The sequence below is a fragment of the Manacus candei genome, unplaced genomic scaffold (genome assembly GCF_025592945.1).
Source record: "Manacus candei isolate 608988 ecotype Guabito, Panama unplaced genomic scaffold, ASM2559294v1 h1tg000003l, whole genome shotgun sequence".
In the NCBI taxonomy this organism is placed as follows: Eukaryota; Metazoa; Chordata; class Aves; order Passeriformes; family Pipridae; genus Manacus; species Manacus candei.
Window position 1 is genome coordinate 20,371,745 of NW_026138051.1, and position 17,459 is coordinate 20,389,203.

General features: G+C 48.9%; 1 protein-coding gene across 15 annotated transcripts in view; it reads right to left on the reverse strand.

The window, feature by feature from the left end:
* ARHGEF9 (Cdc42 guanine nucleotide exchange factor 9) overlaps positions 1-17,459 on the reverse strand; it is a 206,395-nt gene that overhangs the window by 109,706 nt on the left and 79,230 nt on the right. For 4 of the 15 annotated variants that reach the window (XM_051790221.1, XM_051790182.1, XM_051790231.1 and 1 more), the window contains exon 1: positions 2,008-2,859. The exons of 5 other annotated variants lie outside the window; for them this stretch is intronic. Coding sequence is in view for 3 of the 10 variants with exons in the window: in XM_051790163.1 (XP_051646123.1) it covers positions 16,316-16,345 (30 nt within the window). In the remaining 7 variants the exon portion in view is untranslated. Of the gene's footprint in view, positions 1-1,996; positions 2,860-14,848; positions 14,869-16,305; positions 16,526-17,459 lie in introns of those variants that run through there. 6 more of the 15 variants (XM_051790201.1, XM_051790172.1, XM_051790163.1 and 3 more) reach the window with 5 other exon arrangements.

Genomic DNA, 17,459 nt, shown 5'->3' on the forward strand with positions numbered 1-17,459 from the left:
TCCTATGTCACTTAAAGCTGTTCCCCTGAAAGGATGTTTTTGGCTGCTGTTTGATCAATTCCCTCTCCATGGTGATCTCAGCTCATTTATTACATTTCTAGGAGATTCTGCAACCTATAAAACTAATGACAGAGGATGGCTAACAGGCAAATAAAGCAAATTTGAGCTGTTTAATGACCCAAACCATCCTCAGCATCAATTTTATTTATTTTGGTTTTTTTTTTTTTAAAGAAGATTGACTCAGTCTCCTGTGAAGTGCTTGAAGCCGGTACCTCTTGCAGACAGCTACAAGTGAAGAGGGGGAAATGGAGCCAGCAGGCACCAGAGCATCTTCCCGGGCTTGTATCCCTGGATCCTGGCTTTTCTCCCCATTAAAATGGGCTACTGCCCCTGAACACTTCTGGTCATCTTTGGGGGCCAGTTGTTACCACCCCAGGACTCAGGGAAAATTTTTTTTCTCTTTTATTTACAACTAAAACCACTTTGAAATTGCCAAATTTGGAGGATTTAACTCAATTTTCCAGCCAGCCAAAAAGCAATTGGCTCCCGAGCCCAGCTCAGCATTTAACTCACAGCAGACAGACCCTCACAGGGAAATAACTCCACATCTCCATCTACTAGCTCCAGCTTTGTCCTTATGGATCAGTTACATGATTTATTTTTTCCTCCCAATTAGTAGAGGACATTAGATAAATAACAGACAGCTGGAATTAGCACAAACTAGTTAAATTATCAAGGCAGTAAAATTTCAGTGATCATCAGCAAGAGATGAAAACATTTTCAAACTGATTTTTTTTATTTGTTTGTTTTGAGAAATTCTGATTTTTCTAGAGGGGAAAGTAATATATAGAAAAAATCCTTAACACTTCTAACAGAAGCATGGTACAGAGACATATTTTCAGGAGGAAAAGACATTACTCTTTTCAGACATCTCTTTCATATTCTCTCCAAACTTCACATGCTGTCACTGGAGCCTCCAGTCAGCCCTGCTTCCAAGCTGTAAACATTGCAATTTTGGTCTAGAAGCACCTCTAACTAGTGGACACCTCTCCAGCAAGCCTATAATATACAACTTAACACTTCGTTTTCAAGAAAAATCAATGTAAATAAAGTCACGCACAACAACCCATCTCAAAAGCTCGTTATCCTGGAGGTGTTCAAAGATTTTTCTTACATACATTCCCAAAAATTATATATAAATATATATATACATATATATACAGTCACACATGAAAGAAAGGCAAAATCAGATTTCTAGAAAATCAAAGCCATATCCAATCCTTCCGTATCTGTTGCTTTAGCAAAGAATAACACAGTTTGCATTCCCCTTTTCCCCTTTGATCCCTCCTTCCCAATTTGCAGAGACAGAAACCACATACAACCAAAATAAAAACCCAGCAGGTTATGTTTTGGTCCCTCTCACATCTTTAAAGAAAGGAGCTGGGTTACATCAGTGTGGATGTAGAATTTGGAGGCTTTGGGGCTGAATACTGAGAAATCAAGTCAGATCATCAAGGCAACGCAGATAAATACAGTAAGTAGAATTTCTCTTTTTTTTTTTTTTTTTGTGGCTGAATGTTATTTTAGCAAAGATTTAATCCTTTAATAGGATTTCTCACCCCCCCCCCCGCTTTAAAAATGTCCAGAGCTCAATTCCATTGCACACACCACCATCTCTCACCTGGCACCTACACGGTTACTCTCACAGACATTGCACATTAACTGCTTGCTAGAAATTGCACACAAAATGACTTATTATTAACTTGAGCCTCTATTTCAAAGAAAGCAAAACAACACAGCCATTGCTCACCACAGACAGATGTTTCCACTCTGCTTCTACCTAAATAAGTAGAGCCCTATCTCACCAGCACAGCACCAGAGCAGAATGGATCACTGTTATTATTTATCACATTTAAAACCCAGGCAAAAGCAGCTACACTTACAGGCATACTTAAAAGACAAGACATGACAAAAGATTTAGGGAGAGATAATATACCAACGTCATACATATCACAGCGAGGCCATGTTGAAGCTCAACGCGTTTCCCCCCTCAGTAAGAAATCTCTCTCTCTCTTTCTCTCTCTCTTGTCTTTCTCTCTCTCTCTCTCCCGCTCGTGCTCTCTTGTTGAAATGCTAGTGGTAGTAGCCCCCAACAGCTCAGGAGAAAAAATCCATTTAACGAGTGCCCAGGAAGAACATGAGTATGACATTCACAAGCAATAGCACCACAATCACTGCAAAAACGACCACCGTTTGAACATCCAAGGTCATGGTGCAATGCAGAACACTGTAGTGTTCGAGGTGTGGGGCTGGCAGATTTGGAGAAGTCAACCTCTGCTCTGTAAGACTGTCCATACATCCACCATGCTAGAATAGAGGAGAAAACTGTTCCTGGTTTTGGGTTGGCTTGTAATGCTTTGTGCTCTGCCTTAATTTCTCCCCTATCTGCTGTCTCTAGCTCATTCTGAGCCCGCTAAGTGAAGCATCATCACAACCAGTGAGCACTTGGGATGTAAAAATCCTTCCTTTAGGAAAAGAGCGAGCGCTGTCTGCAAGCTTCTCTGTCTGTCTCGTCCCCCCTGTCTCTCCCGGTCTCTCTTTCGTTGGCTGGCTGGCTTTTTAATTCAAGCCAGTGCAGATACGGCGCCCGTGTGAGTGTGACAGCTCCGCGAGCGGCTGCGGCTGCATCCCTCGGAGCGAGGCGGACCCTGGCGCATACTAATCAGCTCCAGTGACCAGGCAGCGAAGGGATCCTGGCTGTCACTCAAACGCAGGAGGAAGCGCTGGCTCCATAAATACGCGAGGCTTCCGCCCGCCGTGCCAGCGAGCGCCACGCAGACATGTCTCCGTCTCTGTCTCTGTCTCTGCCCTGCGCTGCGGGCGGGCAGCGCCGCGCGGGGCCGATGCGGAGCTCCGGGAAGGCGCTCCCAGCTTCCCGTGCCGCGCACAGCCCGCTCCTCGCCGCCTTTGTACGGCGGGGCCGCGGCCGCCCCGCCTGCGCCGAGCTTCCGATGGGAAACTTGAACACCCGAGCTGCTGGGAGCCTGCTCAGAGCGGGGAGGGGAGCGAGAGCGGGGAGAAAAGCAGCCAATGTAACAAACAGGCAAATTTCCTTGGTAACCTGGAAATTCAGTGTGAGCCTGAAATGCGGGGATTTGGTAGGGGGAATCACGTTTTAGCTCTGTACAGAATCACTGAATCTCAGAGTCAACCAGGCTGGAAAAGACCTTTGAGATCACTGAGTCCAACCTGTGAACCAACCCCACCTTGTCACCCAGACCATGGCACTGATGCCACATCCAGTCTGCCCTTAAACAACTCCAGGGATGGTGACTCCACCACCTCCCTGGGCAGCCCATTCCAATTCCCAATCACACTCTCTGTAAAGAATTTCTTCCTAATATCTAACCTAAACCTCCCCTGGTGCAGCTTAAGTCTGTGCCCTCTTGTCCTACTGCTGATTGCCTGGGAGAAGAGACTGAATCCCCCAGCTACAACCTCCTTTCAGGGAGCTGTAGAAAATGAGAAGGTCTCCCCTGAGCCTCCTCTTCTCCAGGCTTAGCCCCCCCAGCTCCCTCAGCCTCTCCTCACAGGGCCTGTGCTCCAGAACAGTGCTACGCACATCACCCCATCACAAATCCATACAGTCTCTCCCCTCAGCACTGCACTGGGTGTCTCCACGCTAAGAGTTAAACTGAATTCAGAGATCTATAAAAGGGGGGAGGGCAGATGGAGGATCTTTATTCCTTCTACAGCAGCCAGAAAAGCTCATTCCTACATTACAATCACATACACACTCAGGGTTTATAGTCCAGGTGCCAGGTGCTATCCCAAACCTCAATCTTAGATCCCAGCACCAGCAGTTACCTTGGAGAGGCATCAGAATACACACAAAACAGATACACTCAGCTGGAAAAAGCAAATGATTTTCCAGACAAAGACAAATATAGAAATGCTGCCAATGCATATGCATAAAGCACTAAAATGCGCAGCCGGGGGCTGAGTACAGCACCTTCCAGGAAACCTGCGCCTCCCAACTCCCTGGCACTTCACACACAGATGCGGGGCCAATGCGCACCAAACAGCCACTGAACTTGTTCTCCAGCAGCAAACTAAAGTCTGGAAGGACTTTAATGTTTAAACGTGGACAGGGAATGGGGTCAGCTCCAACGAGAGGCAGCCTGTCCTTCCAGGGCACCAGCATTCGGGGAAGGGACAGGGAGGTTATGCTCATACCCCACCTCACCACTCAAACCATCTGTTCACTGCAAGGCTTAGCTTTATTTTATTTCCTTTGCTAGTTGGGTTGCCGGAGGAGGAGGCTCCTATATCCACCTCAAACACCATGGAGGGAGAGCATGTCATGTGGGCGAGGACTGGGCCTCCATGGAACCTCCCTCCTTGGCCTCCACTCAGACCTGTGCAAGACCTACACTACTCAGCCCCATGCTCCTCTTCTCTGACCAGATCTGTAGCACACGTGGGCCATGATGTGTTCACAGATGCTGAAGGTGAGTTGTGTTGAGCACAGTGGAAATAAGAACACTTTGGTTCCATCAGATGGTTTCTTCTCCTCTCTTTTTTATTTTGTGGGAGAAGTACCAGCCAGAGGTTGTCTCGAGCACCTGAGCCCCCTGCTCTGTTCAAGCAGAGAGTTTCTTATTCAGGAGGACAGTGAAAGGTCATTTTTCACCTGCGTATTTACAAAGAAGCTACTTTAGAAGTATTTACAAAGAAGCTACATTAGCACATGTGCCAGGCTGTATCCAGGTCACCAGCTTCCAGACCTGCATTCCCTATCCAGTTTTAGGACAGTCACTCTGTCTGATGCAATTTTAGACTAACCAGAATAGCAAACAGAGAATCACAGAATGGTTTGCGTTGGAAGGGACTCTGGAGATCATTCAGTTACAACATGTAACAGATATGGAATATTTACTATTGCTACCATCCTTTCCCAAAACAATACATGCAATTTTGCGAAACCCAAACCTGAACTCACCCTAACATCCAGAAAATTCCAGTTTCTGTCTCAGAAATAAGTGACCTCTCCAAAACATACAACCAGCCCAGATTTAGAGGCATCTTTACAGCCAGTTAATGTTTTCCTCTAAACTGTGATGAGAGCAGAGGGAGCCTGGGTCTGGAACCCAGCTCAGGCTCAGCCTTACTGTTAGAGGAAGCCCAGTGGAGATGTTCTACTGATCCACACAGCCCTGAGGGCTTGCAGACCCTCTGCAGATACAGCCCATCCTTTGCTCTGTGTGTCCTCTCATTGCCCAGAACGGGAGGTGACCAGTGCAGTTCCAAGGCAGACTCCTCTGAGCCTTTGCACACAGCCAGCGGAGCAGAATCGGGGCAGGTACGAGCACAGAGGCCTAAGAAATATCCAGAACAAAGGTGCAGCGATCACACATGCTCACAAGCTACTTCCGTAGCTGAAAGGGAGGGTTTCATTGCGAGCACTGCCAGGCAGGGCTCGGGCAGTCCCTCAGCACGAGCTGAGCCACTCACAGCGCAGGGGAGGGCAGAGATGCTAAAGACAGGCTTTACAAAGCCAGCCCCTCCTGGGGCCGTCTGCCAGCCGCGGGCCGGGGGTCCCCAAAACCCCCTCCCCAGTACAGCCTAAGCATCGCGAGCAGCTGCAGGTGAGGGGCGAGCTCAGTGCTGGGCTCCTGCCTGCAGGGACTGGGGGGCTGCTCCAACCACAGCATCCCTGCTCCCCAGGTCACACTCCAGAGCAAACACCCCAGCAGATCAGGCAGGAAAGCCCCAGGTGCCTCACCTCACACAGGTACAGATACTGGGCTCCAGTGGAAGCTCTGTGTGTAACAACCACTGAGAGTGAGCAGCACAAACAGATTTACTGCAGAGAAGCTTCTATTTAAATGATATTCACAGTATTCCCAATAGTACTTGCTGCTTTATATAATTTCCTATGCCTCCTGCGTGCACTAAATGTTAATTTTACTACAGAAGTGGATGATACCGTCTCTTAGAAGCCTCTCTGAAAAAGAACACCTACACAGCAGGGGTTTATATAAAACCACTGCAGAGTTAAACTTCATGTAATGCTTTCTGGGAAGCTTAGTCTAACCTCCTGCACAGAGTGAAACCGAGGAACGAGATGATAAGATCTGTACTAGTTACACAAAACACCACGTCCCTCACAGTACAGCACATGCCCTGACACTACAGGAGATTTGGGGAGCACAATTTGTAATGCAAGTTGAGCGAGGGCTCTGCTGTAAGAGAAAGGAGATTTTAACTTCAGCACCTCTCCAGCGGGATAGCGATCGGGGAGGAGGCACGACTCCCACTCACACATCACACCCGCACATCTCTACGTAAGCATAAATCACAAATCTGATAGACAAATATGTAGGGATAGCGCATTCTGGACACCCAAATAACAGACAGATCAGAGGGGCCCTCCACTAACATTAATTACAATATGGTAATTTTGGGGCAAGCCTATGAAGCAGATGATGCCAAATCCTTCCGAGCGTAACACATCGGGCTCAGCCTTGTGACCACGTCTCCCTCCAATGGACGTCTCCGGCAATTAGCACATCCCACTCCTTCCAGCTCAATAAATACAGCTCTAACTCAGCAGCCAGGATTTGCAACTGGAATGCTCTCAGGTCCTGTATCCCACTCCCAATGACAGCTACATGATCTGGCAGGGCAGTCCAGGGGCGTGTGGCAGTCCAGGGCTTCAGTTCCTGCTCAGATAAACAACCTTCAGTTTTGGACATGCAGAGGCATCTATGTTTTCCCAACACATCAGTTCCACCTTCCATTAACTGCAAAAATGAGCCACTCAATGAAGATCCAGAGTATTCCAAGCATGCCACTGTAGGAAGTGGTGTGGCCAAGCTCTGGGATTTGGCATGAGGACCCCAACTCTGCCCATCACTTGGCCAAGTCTCTTGGTGAATTTGGGATAATTTCAAACAAATCCCAGGGTGGTTCATGATTCTGAGTGGGTCTGGATGGATGAAACCCGTGGACATGGGGAAAACAGCTGCCATCAATCATCAGTCCAGAACTGCATCAGCTTGTTTATGTTCCCTCTTGCAGCAAAAGCCTCACCCCAGACCTATATAGCAACATGAAGGAAGTTTAAACTTTTAACTTGAATGAATACTACCCCCAAAAAGGAACAGACAGCAACAGTACTCAGGGATATGTGGGCAGGAGACAGGCTCCTCCATTCCCAGTCTCCTGTGCTGGGCGCTCATGGACTGCGGTCGTGACACCGATGGGGGTGTGAGTGCTGGGCTCCATTAGAGATTATGAGAAGACCATTAAATTAAGTTGGTTTCTTTCTAAATCTAGGCAGGAATTAAGCTGGGGGGTTGAGAGATTAAAGGCCAGTGAGATTATGATTTGCTGCTTCCAAAAAGGAGGATTTCCTTAAGCTGGGAGTTGCCTCTTTTTTCCCTTCTCTTCACAGTGAGTCTGACAGAGCCCCCTTCTCCATCCTTTGCCAGAATCTCCATAATCTTGTATGTTTATGGAATGGCTTCCTGGGAAGCTTTAAAAAGTTCCAAATGCCTAAAATTCCTTACCCAAACTGCAAAATGGGAGGAATATTTGTAAAGACTTGGACTCAGGGATTGGATTTTTGTGGTTAAAAATTACCTTTCCAGTCACCCCAGTTCCTTGCCTGTCCACTCCATCCCTCAAATGGAAAGCTTCCTCGCTGTCCATGAACTTGGAACTTTTTCCAATAACTTCCTCCTTCTAAACTGCCTAAGAAAAGGCTGAGTTGAGAGCCAGCAAAGCAGTGAAATGGGAGAGAAGGTGGATGTGGGAGAGAACAGAGCAAGACCCCTTAAGCAAGCTGGGTGTAGCAAGGCTGGGAGTGCTGGCAAAGAGAATAAGTTAATTTTCTAAGCCCACTTCTGTTTGGGGAACACAGGGCACTGCCAGAGGTTGAGTTTACCACATGGCTTAGCCTGCATGACCACCTGGCCAAGAGCTCAAAGGCCACGGGGACAGACCTGAGCATTTCCCTGTCACTGCTCTAAGTATTCCATGAAAAAGAAAAACTAGGATTTCACCAAAAGATGGGAAGCATCACATTGACCTCCACAGCTTGACCCTTGGAAGACACACCATTTAGAGACACATGGAGCTCAGGCAAGTTGCCATAGGTGAACCCTATCCCATTCTTCACCAGTTCTAATTTTATCTCAGAAAACAAGAAGTGATACACAACAGAATTATGTCCCCAGTGTAGAGATTGATTTATTTATAACAGTTTCATTTCATACTAACAGCCAGACACCAACCAAGCCAGGGGGGTTGTGATGTACTAGTGCACCAGCCCCAGTTAACAACCCTCTCGAAAAGTAACCGTGTGCCAGATGAACAGGTCTTTGAATGTAAGGCAGTAGTGACACAGAATCATCACAGAATCCCAGAATGGTTTGTCTTAGAAAGGAGCTTAAAGCTCATCTTGGTCCATGGGTAAGGACACCTTCCACTAGACCAGGTTGCTCCAAGGCCATCCAGTCTGCTTTGGACACTTCCCGGGATGGGGCAATGTCAGATACTAACCAAGGCTGGTTACAGTCACATCTGAAGACCTCAGTTAATCCTGGTTCCTCCTCCAAACAGAGCCAGCACCTGAGCAGATGTTGCTCTTCCTTCAGGTGAAGAACTAAAGCACTTGCGTGGCGCAGGGCCGGGGGAGATATAACCAAACCTTGTCACTGTTGTCTTATGAGGTGCCCAGATGCTTCTTCCAGAGCACCCTGGCCAGTTGTCACCTGCATTCTGGGACAGCTCACTGTGCCCCTGCCAACATCCTGCCCTCACCTGCAGGGCTGCACCAGCTTGGGCTGTGCTACAGGGAGTGATGTCCCAATGGAATCAGTGCTCAGAGCTCTTGTAACACTATTTAAACCATGTTGAAACAGCCCTGAGAGTCTGTCTGGTGGGGGGTTGTGTCCATTGTGCTTCTCTGGATTGCAGTGAGAACAACACATCTTCTATTTTTAAGTTTATTTGAACTTAAAGCATTAAGACAGACTAAAATCTCCTGCCCCTGGCAATCGTGTTGCAAGTGCTTTCTCTTCTCCTTGCATCTGCTCCATACCCCAGACTGTACTCTAGAAGCATCCTCAGATTCCCAATGTTGAAAAAGAAAAGAAAACCCCCTCAAATCCAGCAGAAATCTGATGTGGTAACACCAATTACCCTGGTCACAGAGAAAGACTTGAGGGGTTGAGAAGGTTCAGTTTAAAAGGACCTATCCGATTCAGATGCTCATTTCAGCCTTACGTAAGATGTCCTTGTCTGCAATAAAAAAATCCCACTGGCATAAAAGAACACACAGAACTTTACTCCTTAATTTTACTTCTCAGGCTTCTGGGCTTGCAGTTGACCCTGGAAACAAAGCAAAGAAGGTAAAGCCCAAACTGCAGAAAAATCCAAGCCAAATCCCTTTCTTGGGGGAATATAAGTGCTTCCTCCAGGCACTGACAGGAGCTCCAGTGCTCCTGCTCTCACTTCTGACATTAAATAGCAGAATCTTCATATCCATGGCTGGACAAAGTGGTAAATGGGAAAAAAAAATTGTCACCCTCTAGAAACTACAACAAACCCCTACTAAATCCAGGGTCAGTGTCCCCAGAGGGGTCCCTGCGAAATTCAGCTGCACAGGCACAGAGAAACTCTTCGTCATGAATATCAAAGGGTGCATTTCAGCTTTGCCACAACACAGGAAGGTCCTTTGAAATCCAAGGTACCACAATTCCTATGCAGTAAAAAAGGCAGTCTAACAGAGTATTTCCCTCTGCCCAAGCTGGTGGAGGTCTGGCAATAGTGTGAGGTGCTGGGCAGAAGAGGAACAGTGTGATCCATGATGCACACACCAACCAGCAACATCAGGAACCAGAGAGAAACCAGAGGAAGAGGAGAAGTTTTGGTTTTGCTTTGTGCCTTTATTGCCTGGCCCTGCAGAAAGTGTGGGTTAAGGAGCAGCTCTCCTGCAACAGGATGCTCCCCCTGAACAGGTCACCACCATCTCTGCTTGTGGGCAAGGCTGAGTCAGGCCCTGCCCCAGGGCACCAGGAAAAGACAAAGGCTCTTGGATTTCCAAGTCCTGATGCTTGTTATTCAACGCTTCACTGCTGCCCTGCGACCCCCAGCTCACTCTGGGGGAATCTGGAATCCCCCACCATGTACATATCAGGCAGGTTGAGCCAGGCACAGCCCCTGACTCAGTGAGAGCCATGGCACAGGAGCACGAGCCACAGCCCTGCTTGGAATATGGGAATGAGGATGAAAAGAGCCCTCCCCACACCCCTCCTGTGACACTTGGCTCCAGCTTCCCTGGGTTTCTCCTCATCAAGACACTGAGCAAAGAAAAAACTACCTCATTAAGAAGCTGACCCAGGGGTCTCATGTTCTTCACACAAATTAACCCAGAGAATTAGATTTGCTTCATAGAAATCATTTTCTCCCCCTCTCTCTGCCTCCCAAAAAAAGAAGAGGGAAGAGCCTATTGAATCTGGCACTCTTTTAATGAAGGAAACGATGCAAGCCAAGCTAATGAAGTAGGAATTCCAGATGGATAGCAGTAGGTGTATGAATAGTACACAGAACGCTCGTTTTTATCAGCAATATAAGCATTAAAAAGGAAAAAGAAGTTTTTAGCTTTTTTCTTTCATTTTTTTTCCTTTCTCCAAATGAGGCCAGTAGGGTTTCATTCTCTGTCCCACCCTGGCCCAGCAGGATTGCTCACAGTGAGAGGGAGCAGAGGCTGCTGCCTTCCAGGAACAGGCAGCTCTGCCCTCCCCACCGCTCCTGACACTGTGTGAGTGCAGAGAGCCAAGGGGACCCCGGCTGTGTGGAACTGGCTTCTCCCAGAAGCACAAACTGCACTTCTGCATCATTCATCAGCAAGGAAAACATGTAAATCCAGTGGGATAGAACTGAGGTTTGCTGTGCGCCCCAAAACACGGCACTGCAGGAGTTTTGGGGGCTTCAGCTGCTGCCTGGAAACAACTATGGCACAGAAGGTGTGGTGCCATTTACTGCAAGCCCAACATTATCTTGGGTTACCTCCAAGTAATTCTGCAGCATGGGGAGACAGAGGTTGGGATCCCCACAGAACAGGCACTTCTGTACACTGACACAGCTCCTTGAGTTCAGGGGGAGTGACCAGAACTCCGGGCAAGGAACTCTCTACTTCTCACCCATCCCCTCCTACCAGACTAAGTTGGAGATTTCACAGCCTGAAACTGGTTCCCAGATATGACACTCTGAGATACGACACTCCAGCCATTCCCTAACAATCCTCATCTCTCCCCTCCCTGCCCACATTACATAATAAGCATCTTTATTTATTCTTTTTTTCGTAAGTCATCTTTTCATAACAATAGAAACTACTGGAGACCGAGATAACTTGATGAATTTTTCCTATTATCTAAGAGCTTAGTCACTCAGGGAATTAGTCATGTTCAAAATAACAGCCAGGCTCAAAGAGATTCAGAGCAACCATTCTGGAGCAGAAGCAGCTAATGTCATAAATACATTAAGATGTCAGCTTGAAGCATTTCAGAGATTTTTCAAGAAGTGTTTAAAAAAAGAAAAACCGTTTGACTAGATATAAAGGAAATCAGGTTCTCAGCAGTTAGAACTGTGGTTTACAAAGCCTGTGGTGCTCGAACACTGAAAGCCTGAGCAGGAGGGACAGATGGACATGGTGACCACGTGGTGCATGTAGTTTCCCAGCGAGCACAGCCTGCTCGATGTTCCACATGGCACCCTCCCAGCACTGCTCTCACAGGGTTTTCCAGACATCCCTGATGCATCATGAAGACATCTCTCAGGAGACAGAGAAGTTATTGGCATGTCCAGTATCCAGCAGGTAGGAACAGGGGCACAGAGCCACGGGACCAGAGCCAGGTCTCCCCCTAGCCACACGTGGGACTGACACAAGGGCAATCCTCAGCATATTTCAGGGGTTTATCCAAATATTTTTGTTTACCACAATGTCAACTCTTTCTTAACCAGGTCATTTATCATATACTCTTATAGTCAGAGGCTATAACTGAAAGATTAAAGCAGCCCCAAACTGTGAGTGAAATGAAAAACTGAACAGGTACTTTGTGAGTAAGAAAAATCCCACAAAAACATGCATTTGGTAGGATGGGCTTCAGGCTCTGGGAGCTCCGTGGCACTGCAGCACACACGGAATTCTCCAGCACCTACAGAGCTCAGTCAACCCAAGTATCAACCTCCAGTGACAGCAGATTCCAGGGTGAACAGGAACAAACTTCCAATAAGCCGCTCTGCTGTGGAAAAAGCCCTCCCTGCTGAGGTCCCAGGGTGTGGAGCGGCTGGACCTGACAGCATCCTCTGCAGGACACCCTAACTGCTCAGCACGTCACTGGGCTTCCTGGGAGCTTCACTGGAGCTGAGTGCTCCCTGTTCCCTTTGATCTCTGCAGGACTCCGAGAGCTCTGGGCCTCTTCAGTCCCATTTTCCCTAATGCCTGGATACTGCAAGATCCTTCTTCCATCCCATCCCGGTCTGGCTTCTCTCCACCAACTGCATTTGCTTATCCAAACTTTCAAAAATGAAAGTCAAACCAAAACTGCTTTTTTCTTCTTCTCTGTTCCTGACTTCACATTGAGCTTTTCAGGATTACAGAGTGCAGAGAGTCTTTGTACTTTCAATATCCTGTGATCTGCAGACTGACAAGTGGAGAAGAATCAGTAAGGAAAAATTGTAAGCAAGATCCTGGCTGCTGACCTGCCCTGTTCATGGATATCTCCACCACTTGCAGTGTTTGGCCCTTTGATTCACTGAATTCCTTATCACCACACTTTTAAGCTGTGATGATTTACAAGAGCCTACTTTTTGTTTAGGAGAGAAATGGAAAATATCAAGCACAGCTTGATTTTAAGTATTTGAACAACTGGCATAGCAGCCTAGGGAAAAACATGACTGTATATGCCTGAAAAAGAGAAAAGACTGGGACTGTACCTATGGAAGGTAATGGCTGCACTCACTTGGACTGTCACAGGCACAATACTAAGCCCAGAAGGAGACTCTATGTGAGGAAATACCAAAGAAGATTCACACTTGTAATACAGTCAAAGGCCTGGGAAAAAACTGTGCCCTTGGTAGATAAAAAGCTATCCCAGAAAAGGCCTGATTTAATCCAACATTTGATTACCAGGCTGGATCAATACTCTCTGAAGAATCCCAAACCAAATAATCATCATCCTCACACGCCAGTCAGAGGTGTAGATTGATCCTCATCACTACCAATGACAATTAGTTTCATCTTTCTGGGTTAGAAACAGATACCAGAGAGTTTAGCAACTCGGTACCAATGAAGCATGTAAAGCATCCCCATGGGATGCCAGCATAATTGGTAAAAGATTAATTGTTAAAAAAATGGGAAGCAGCACATGCAAAGGAGGAAAAAAACAAGCCCCGACAGCTTAATATTATGGAATAATAGTGAGGTTTAAGGGGCTGATTTAGAAATAAAGAGCCACCTGCCATGAGAACAAAAGCTACTATCACTTGGAAAACATTAGTGACAGGCTTTCTAAAGATGAGTAACTCTGAAGGGAAGCGGGTCTGAGTCTTTAACCCAAGCTGAGAACAGAAAACAGCACTTTGAATAAATCAGTGCTGTGCAGAACTTGGGAGAAATAAGTCTAAAATCTGGGTTTTGACCAACATGCCTGAGCAGAACCAAGTCAAGAGATGATGGCCAAAATAAATGTATATTGCTGTTCTTTAGTAGGTGCACAGAAAACAGTATCAGAGTAAAAAAGACAGCTGAAAAACCCTAACAGGGGCTCAGTGTTCATGAAAATTGGTCCAGTGATGCTCTGGGTGAAAGGCTGAGGTTCTCCACAGCGTGGAAGGCAGTGAGAACAGGGCAGCCAGCCTTCACTCAGGAGTCAACAGAGCCATTCGATAGTTCTGTAGCACAGTTTAATCAGCAGGCTGAGATAATAATATTCCCACTGACTTGCTGAAATGCAGCTCCTTCTGGTTTGGAACAACTCATTTATTTAGCAGCACACACCAATACGATCCACATCTGAAGTGCTAAAAATTAAAGTAACTTACCAATGGGGGCAGCAGGCAAAATCTGCATTACAGGGAATATCACTATCTGCGCTGGCACTTGGCCAGGACATCTGGACTAACATGCCTTGTCTTGCCAGAAGAGCAGAATTTGGAGGGCCCAAGCATCAGCAGGACCTTGGCTCCACAGCACAGCCAAGAGAGCACCCCCAGCATCCCTGGGATTCCAAGGGCAGGAGCCCACTGAAACGGTTGGACCACAGCCACCCATCCCCAGGGAAACAGGTTCCTCACTCACAGGGGACTGCAAAGATCCCTGCTGGATTTATCTTATTAGGGTCAGTTCTACTTTGTTGGTTTGTAATCATTTTTTATTTCTAGATACCTGGAGATATGTGGAATATCTCCAAATACTGCTGAGGCTGTTAAACTGCTGTATCAAATAAAGAAACCACAGTTCTCTCTTTCGTTTTTCCCTTTTGAGACGGGCGATACTGGGAAACTCCCTCTTCAAAATCAATCACTGGAGTTTTACTTTCCCCCAAAATATCACATATCACAGGCTATCCAGCAACCCCTATAATTCCTCTCAAAGAGAAGGCAAAGATTAGACTAATGAGAACAAAATAAGAAAGTCTCCCTGGCCGCCGGCAGCAAGGAAGGAAGCTGGGAAGGTGAGAGGGTGAGAAAGTGTCAAGTCTTATGCTCTGTCAATTAAAAAAGCAGTTTGTCCTGCACCACATCCAGCCCCTCCCCACCCGAGCTCAGCAGTCACCTGGGAGGAGAGGAAAAAGGATGCAAGAGCCACGTCCAGCTTGCCAGCACCACTTTTCTGCACCATACTTATCTCTGACAACCTAAACCGGCAAACGGCGATTTGCGTTGCTTGGACACCGGCGGAGAGAGGCAAAGTGCTCCTCGGGCTGCGAGCGGGTCCAGGGGGCACAGGGAAGAAATCCCGCCCCCTCGGGATGCTCAAAGGGTGGGAGGTGGCAGCAAACCCCCCAAACCGCTGCGGGGTGGTAGACAAACCTTAAACAGGACCTAAACAAATGTGGAACCTAATGCAGGCTGCTGCTTACAGCCGCATCACACCGAGCCTTCCAGGAGCACAAAGCACTCCGCCCCAATTTGTGCGAGTATCCGAGAGGGGCTGAAGGGCAGAAGGAGCCGCACAAGGGCGGCACAGAGCTGGTGGCTGGGCACCAGGAGAGCGCGGGCAGTGATCCCTGCGCTGGCTCCAAAAGCCTCCTCGCTGCCAGCGGCATCTGCCGGTGCCCCCGCGGAGCCGGAATGCGGGGGCTGAGCCAGGTGACGCCAGAGCCTGCTCGGCCCGAGCCAGCCAGACACCGGGAGCAGCCCGCAGGGATGCCCCGAGGCTCCCCGCAGGAGGGAGAACGCCCAGGGAAGGGCAAAACCCAAAACCACCTGCAAAGCCCAGCCCAGCACAGAGGGAAATTGCCGTTGCAAAGCCAAGCTGTGCAAGGAGGGAGAGATGGGGGGGGGGGGAGGATCTCAATAACAACCGCATCGCTACACGGGGAAGTTTCTGAACGAGGCAGAGGGACCCTGCTGAGCTGGGGGAACTTCCCCGCTTCCCCCCCCGGCACACACAGCCCCTACGAGCCGCACTCCGGGCTCAGCGAGGGCATCTGCAAATCGGCAGGATTTTGTCTCATTGAGCAGAGCTGTCAGTGTTTAACCGGCTTTCCTGAAGCCTCTCCACTCCCGAGGAGTGTGACAGCCTGATGCAAGCGCAGGCAGGGACTCTCCAGCTCAGCAGCACATTCGGCTCCCCCCGCACCGCAACTCATCATCCGGCGGAGGGGCAGATCTGACAGGTCCCGGCGGCTGCCGCCAGCCAGCGTCCTTGTGCCGGCACTCCTCTCCTCCCAGTCTCTCCCCCGGCTCGGACACCACACAGCCCATCTTCGGGAACCGGGAAAACCCTCTGCTTCCTCCATAGTCCCCCCGGTTCACCCTACCGAAACCCCCTCTCCAGCCCCGCCGAGCGCCGCTCCCCCTCCCACGCCCCAATGCGTGCCCACCCTCCTTCCTCTCTTTTAATTTCTTCTTTTGCTCAGCAGTTTGGGAATGCAGAGTCCATAAAATGGCTACAGAGTGATCAATGGTTTCAAGGACAGGGAGTAAAGGAGGAGTCAGGAGATAGGACGGAGGTTCATTTCCCTGTCAAAGTACTGCAATAAGAGGAAAAGAAAAAGACATAGCTACCTGAACTCACCATTCCTGTTCCATCCCTTAGCCACTGCATCTTGCTTCTGATGATGTCCTTATTATCAGGGAGGGGAAGGAAAAAAAATCCCTACTGCCTGGCGAGAGCTGGCAGGAAAAAAAGAAGCCCCCCACCCCCACCCTAGCCCGGAGCTTTCAGTCAGCCATCCCTCAGCCCGGCAATCCCGTGCCTGTCAGGAGCACGTTACTAGCAGCCTCCTCACTACCTGGGATTGTGCTTATTTATTTCAGTCACGGACCGAGGGATTTGAGGGGAGGGGGATGTCCTTTTTTTTTTCCCTTGCCGTGCTTTGAAACTCTGCAGGAGGGGAGGGGAGGAGAGCAGAGGGGAGGGAGGGGGGACCTATACAAACTTGGGGAGGGTCCCCGCAGTCGCCCAGCAGCCCGGGCACCCCCTGCCCTCTTGCCCTGGCCAGTCACCCTCGCCCCTAGCGCTGCAGGACTCCGGATCTGCAGAGCCAGCACATGGCTCCACGCTCAGCAATGGGCTGGGGCTTTTGCTGACGTTTCAAAGGGCAGTAGTTTCTCACTCTGTTTTCCACATGCAGGATAAGTCCCCTTCCCACTGAAACCAAAGCCCCCAGCCCAGCCAAGCGCTGCCCCTGCTGCCCGGGGTTATCCTCCTCGCAGCACCCGCACCCCACTTCCCACTCAGGGCTTTAATCCCCTGCTCACTCCCCTTGTGAGGGAGCTTTATCCCGACTTTCTGATCACGGCAAGGAAAGTACAGCCCGCTGCAGAGTTGAGAAGAGAAACCACTCGTTAAGCATTCCCCATCGCCACGGCCACCCACCACACCGAGGGAGAGGAGATCGCTCTGTCTGGCGCTGGAGAGGAGAGGCGGCGGCAGCATATGGGATGTGTAGAGCCAACTGGAGACAGGGCTGAATCCTCCCGAGTCCTCCAGCTGGGACACGCATGTTGACATGGTTCTCCCCATTTTTCAGAGAAGACATGGAGATCGCAGGAGTTGGCCAAGGCCATTCACGGAGGCAGCTACGCCATCCCAGGGCTCTCTGCCCACAGGAAGGGGCAGCCTGGAGCAGGGACTGACACACCCCTGAGAACAGGTAAAATGCCCCCCCAACACTCCCCAAATCTCCTCTCTGGCAACCAAGGTCTGCAGCTGGTTT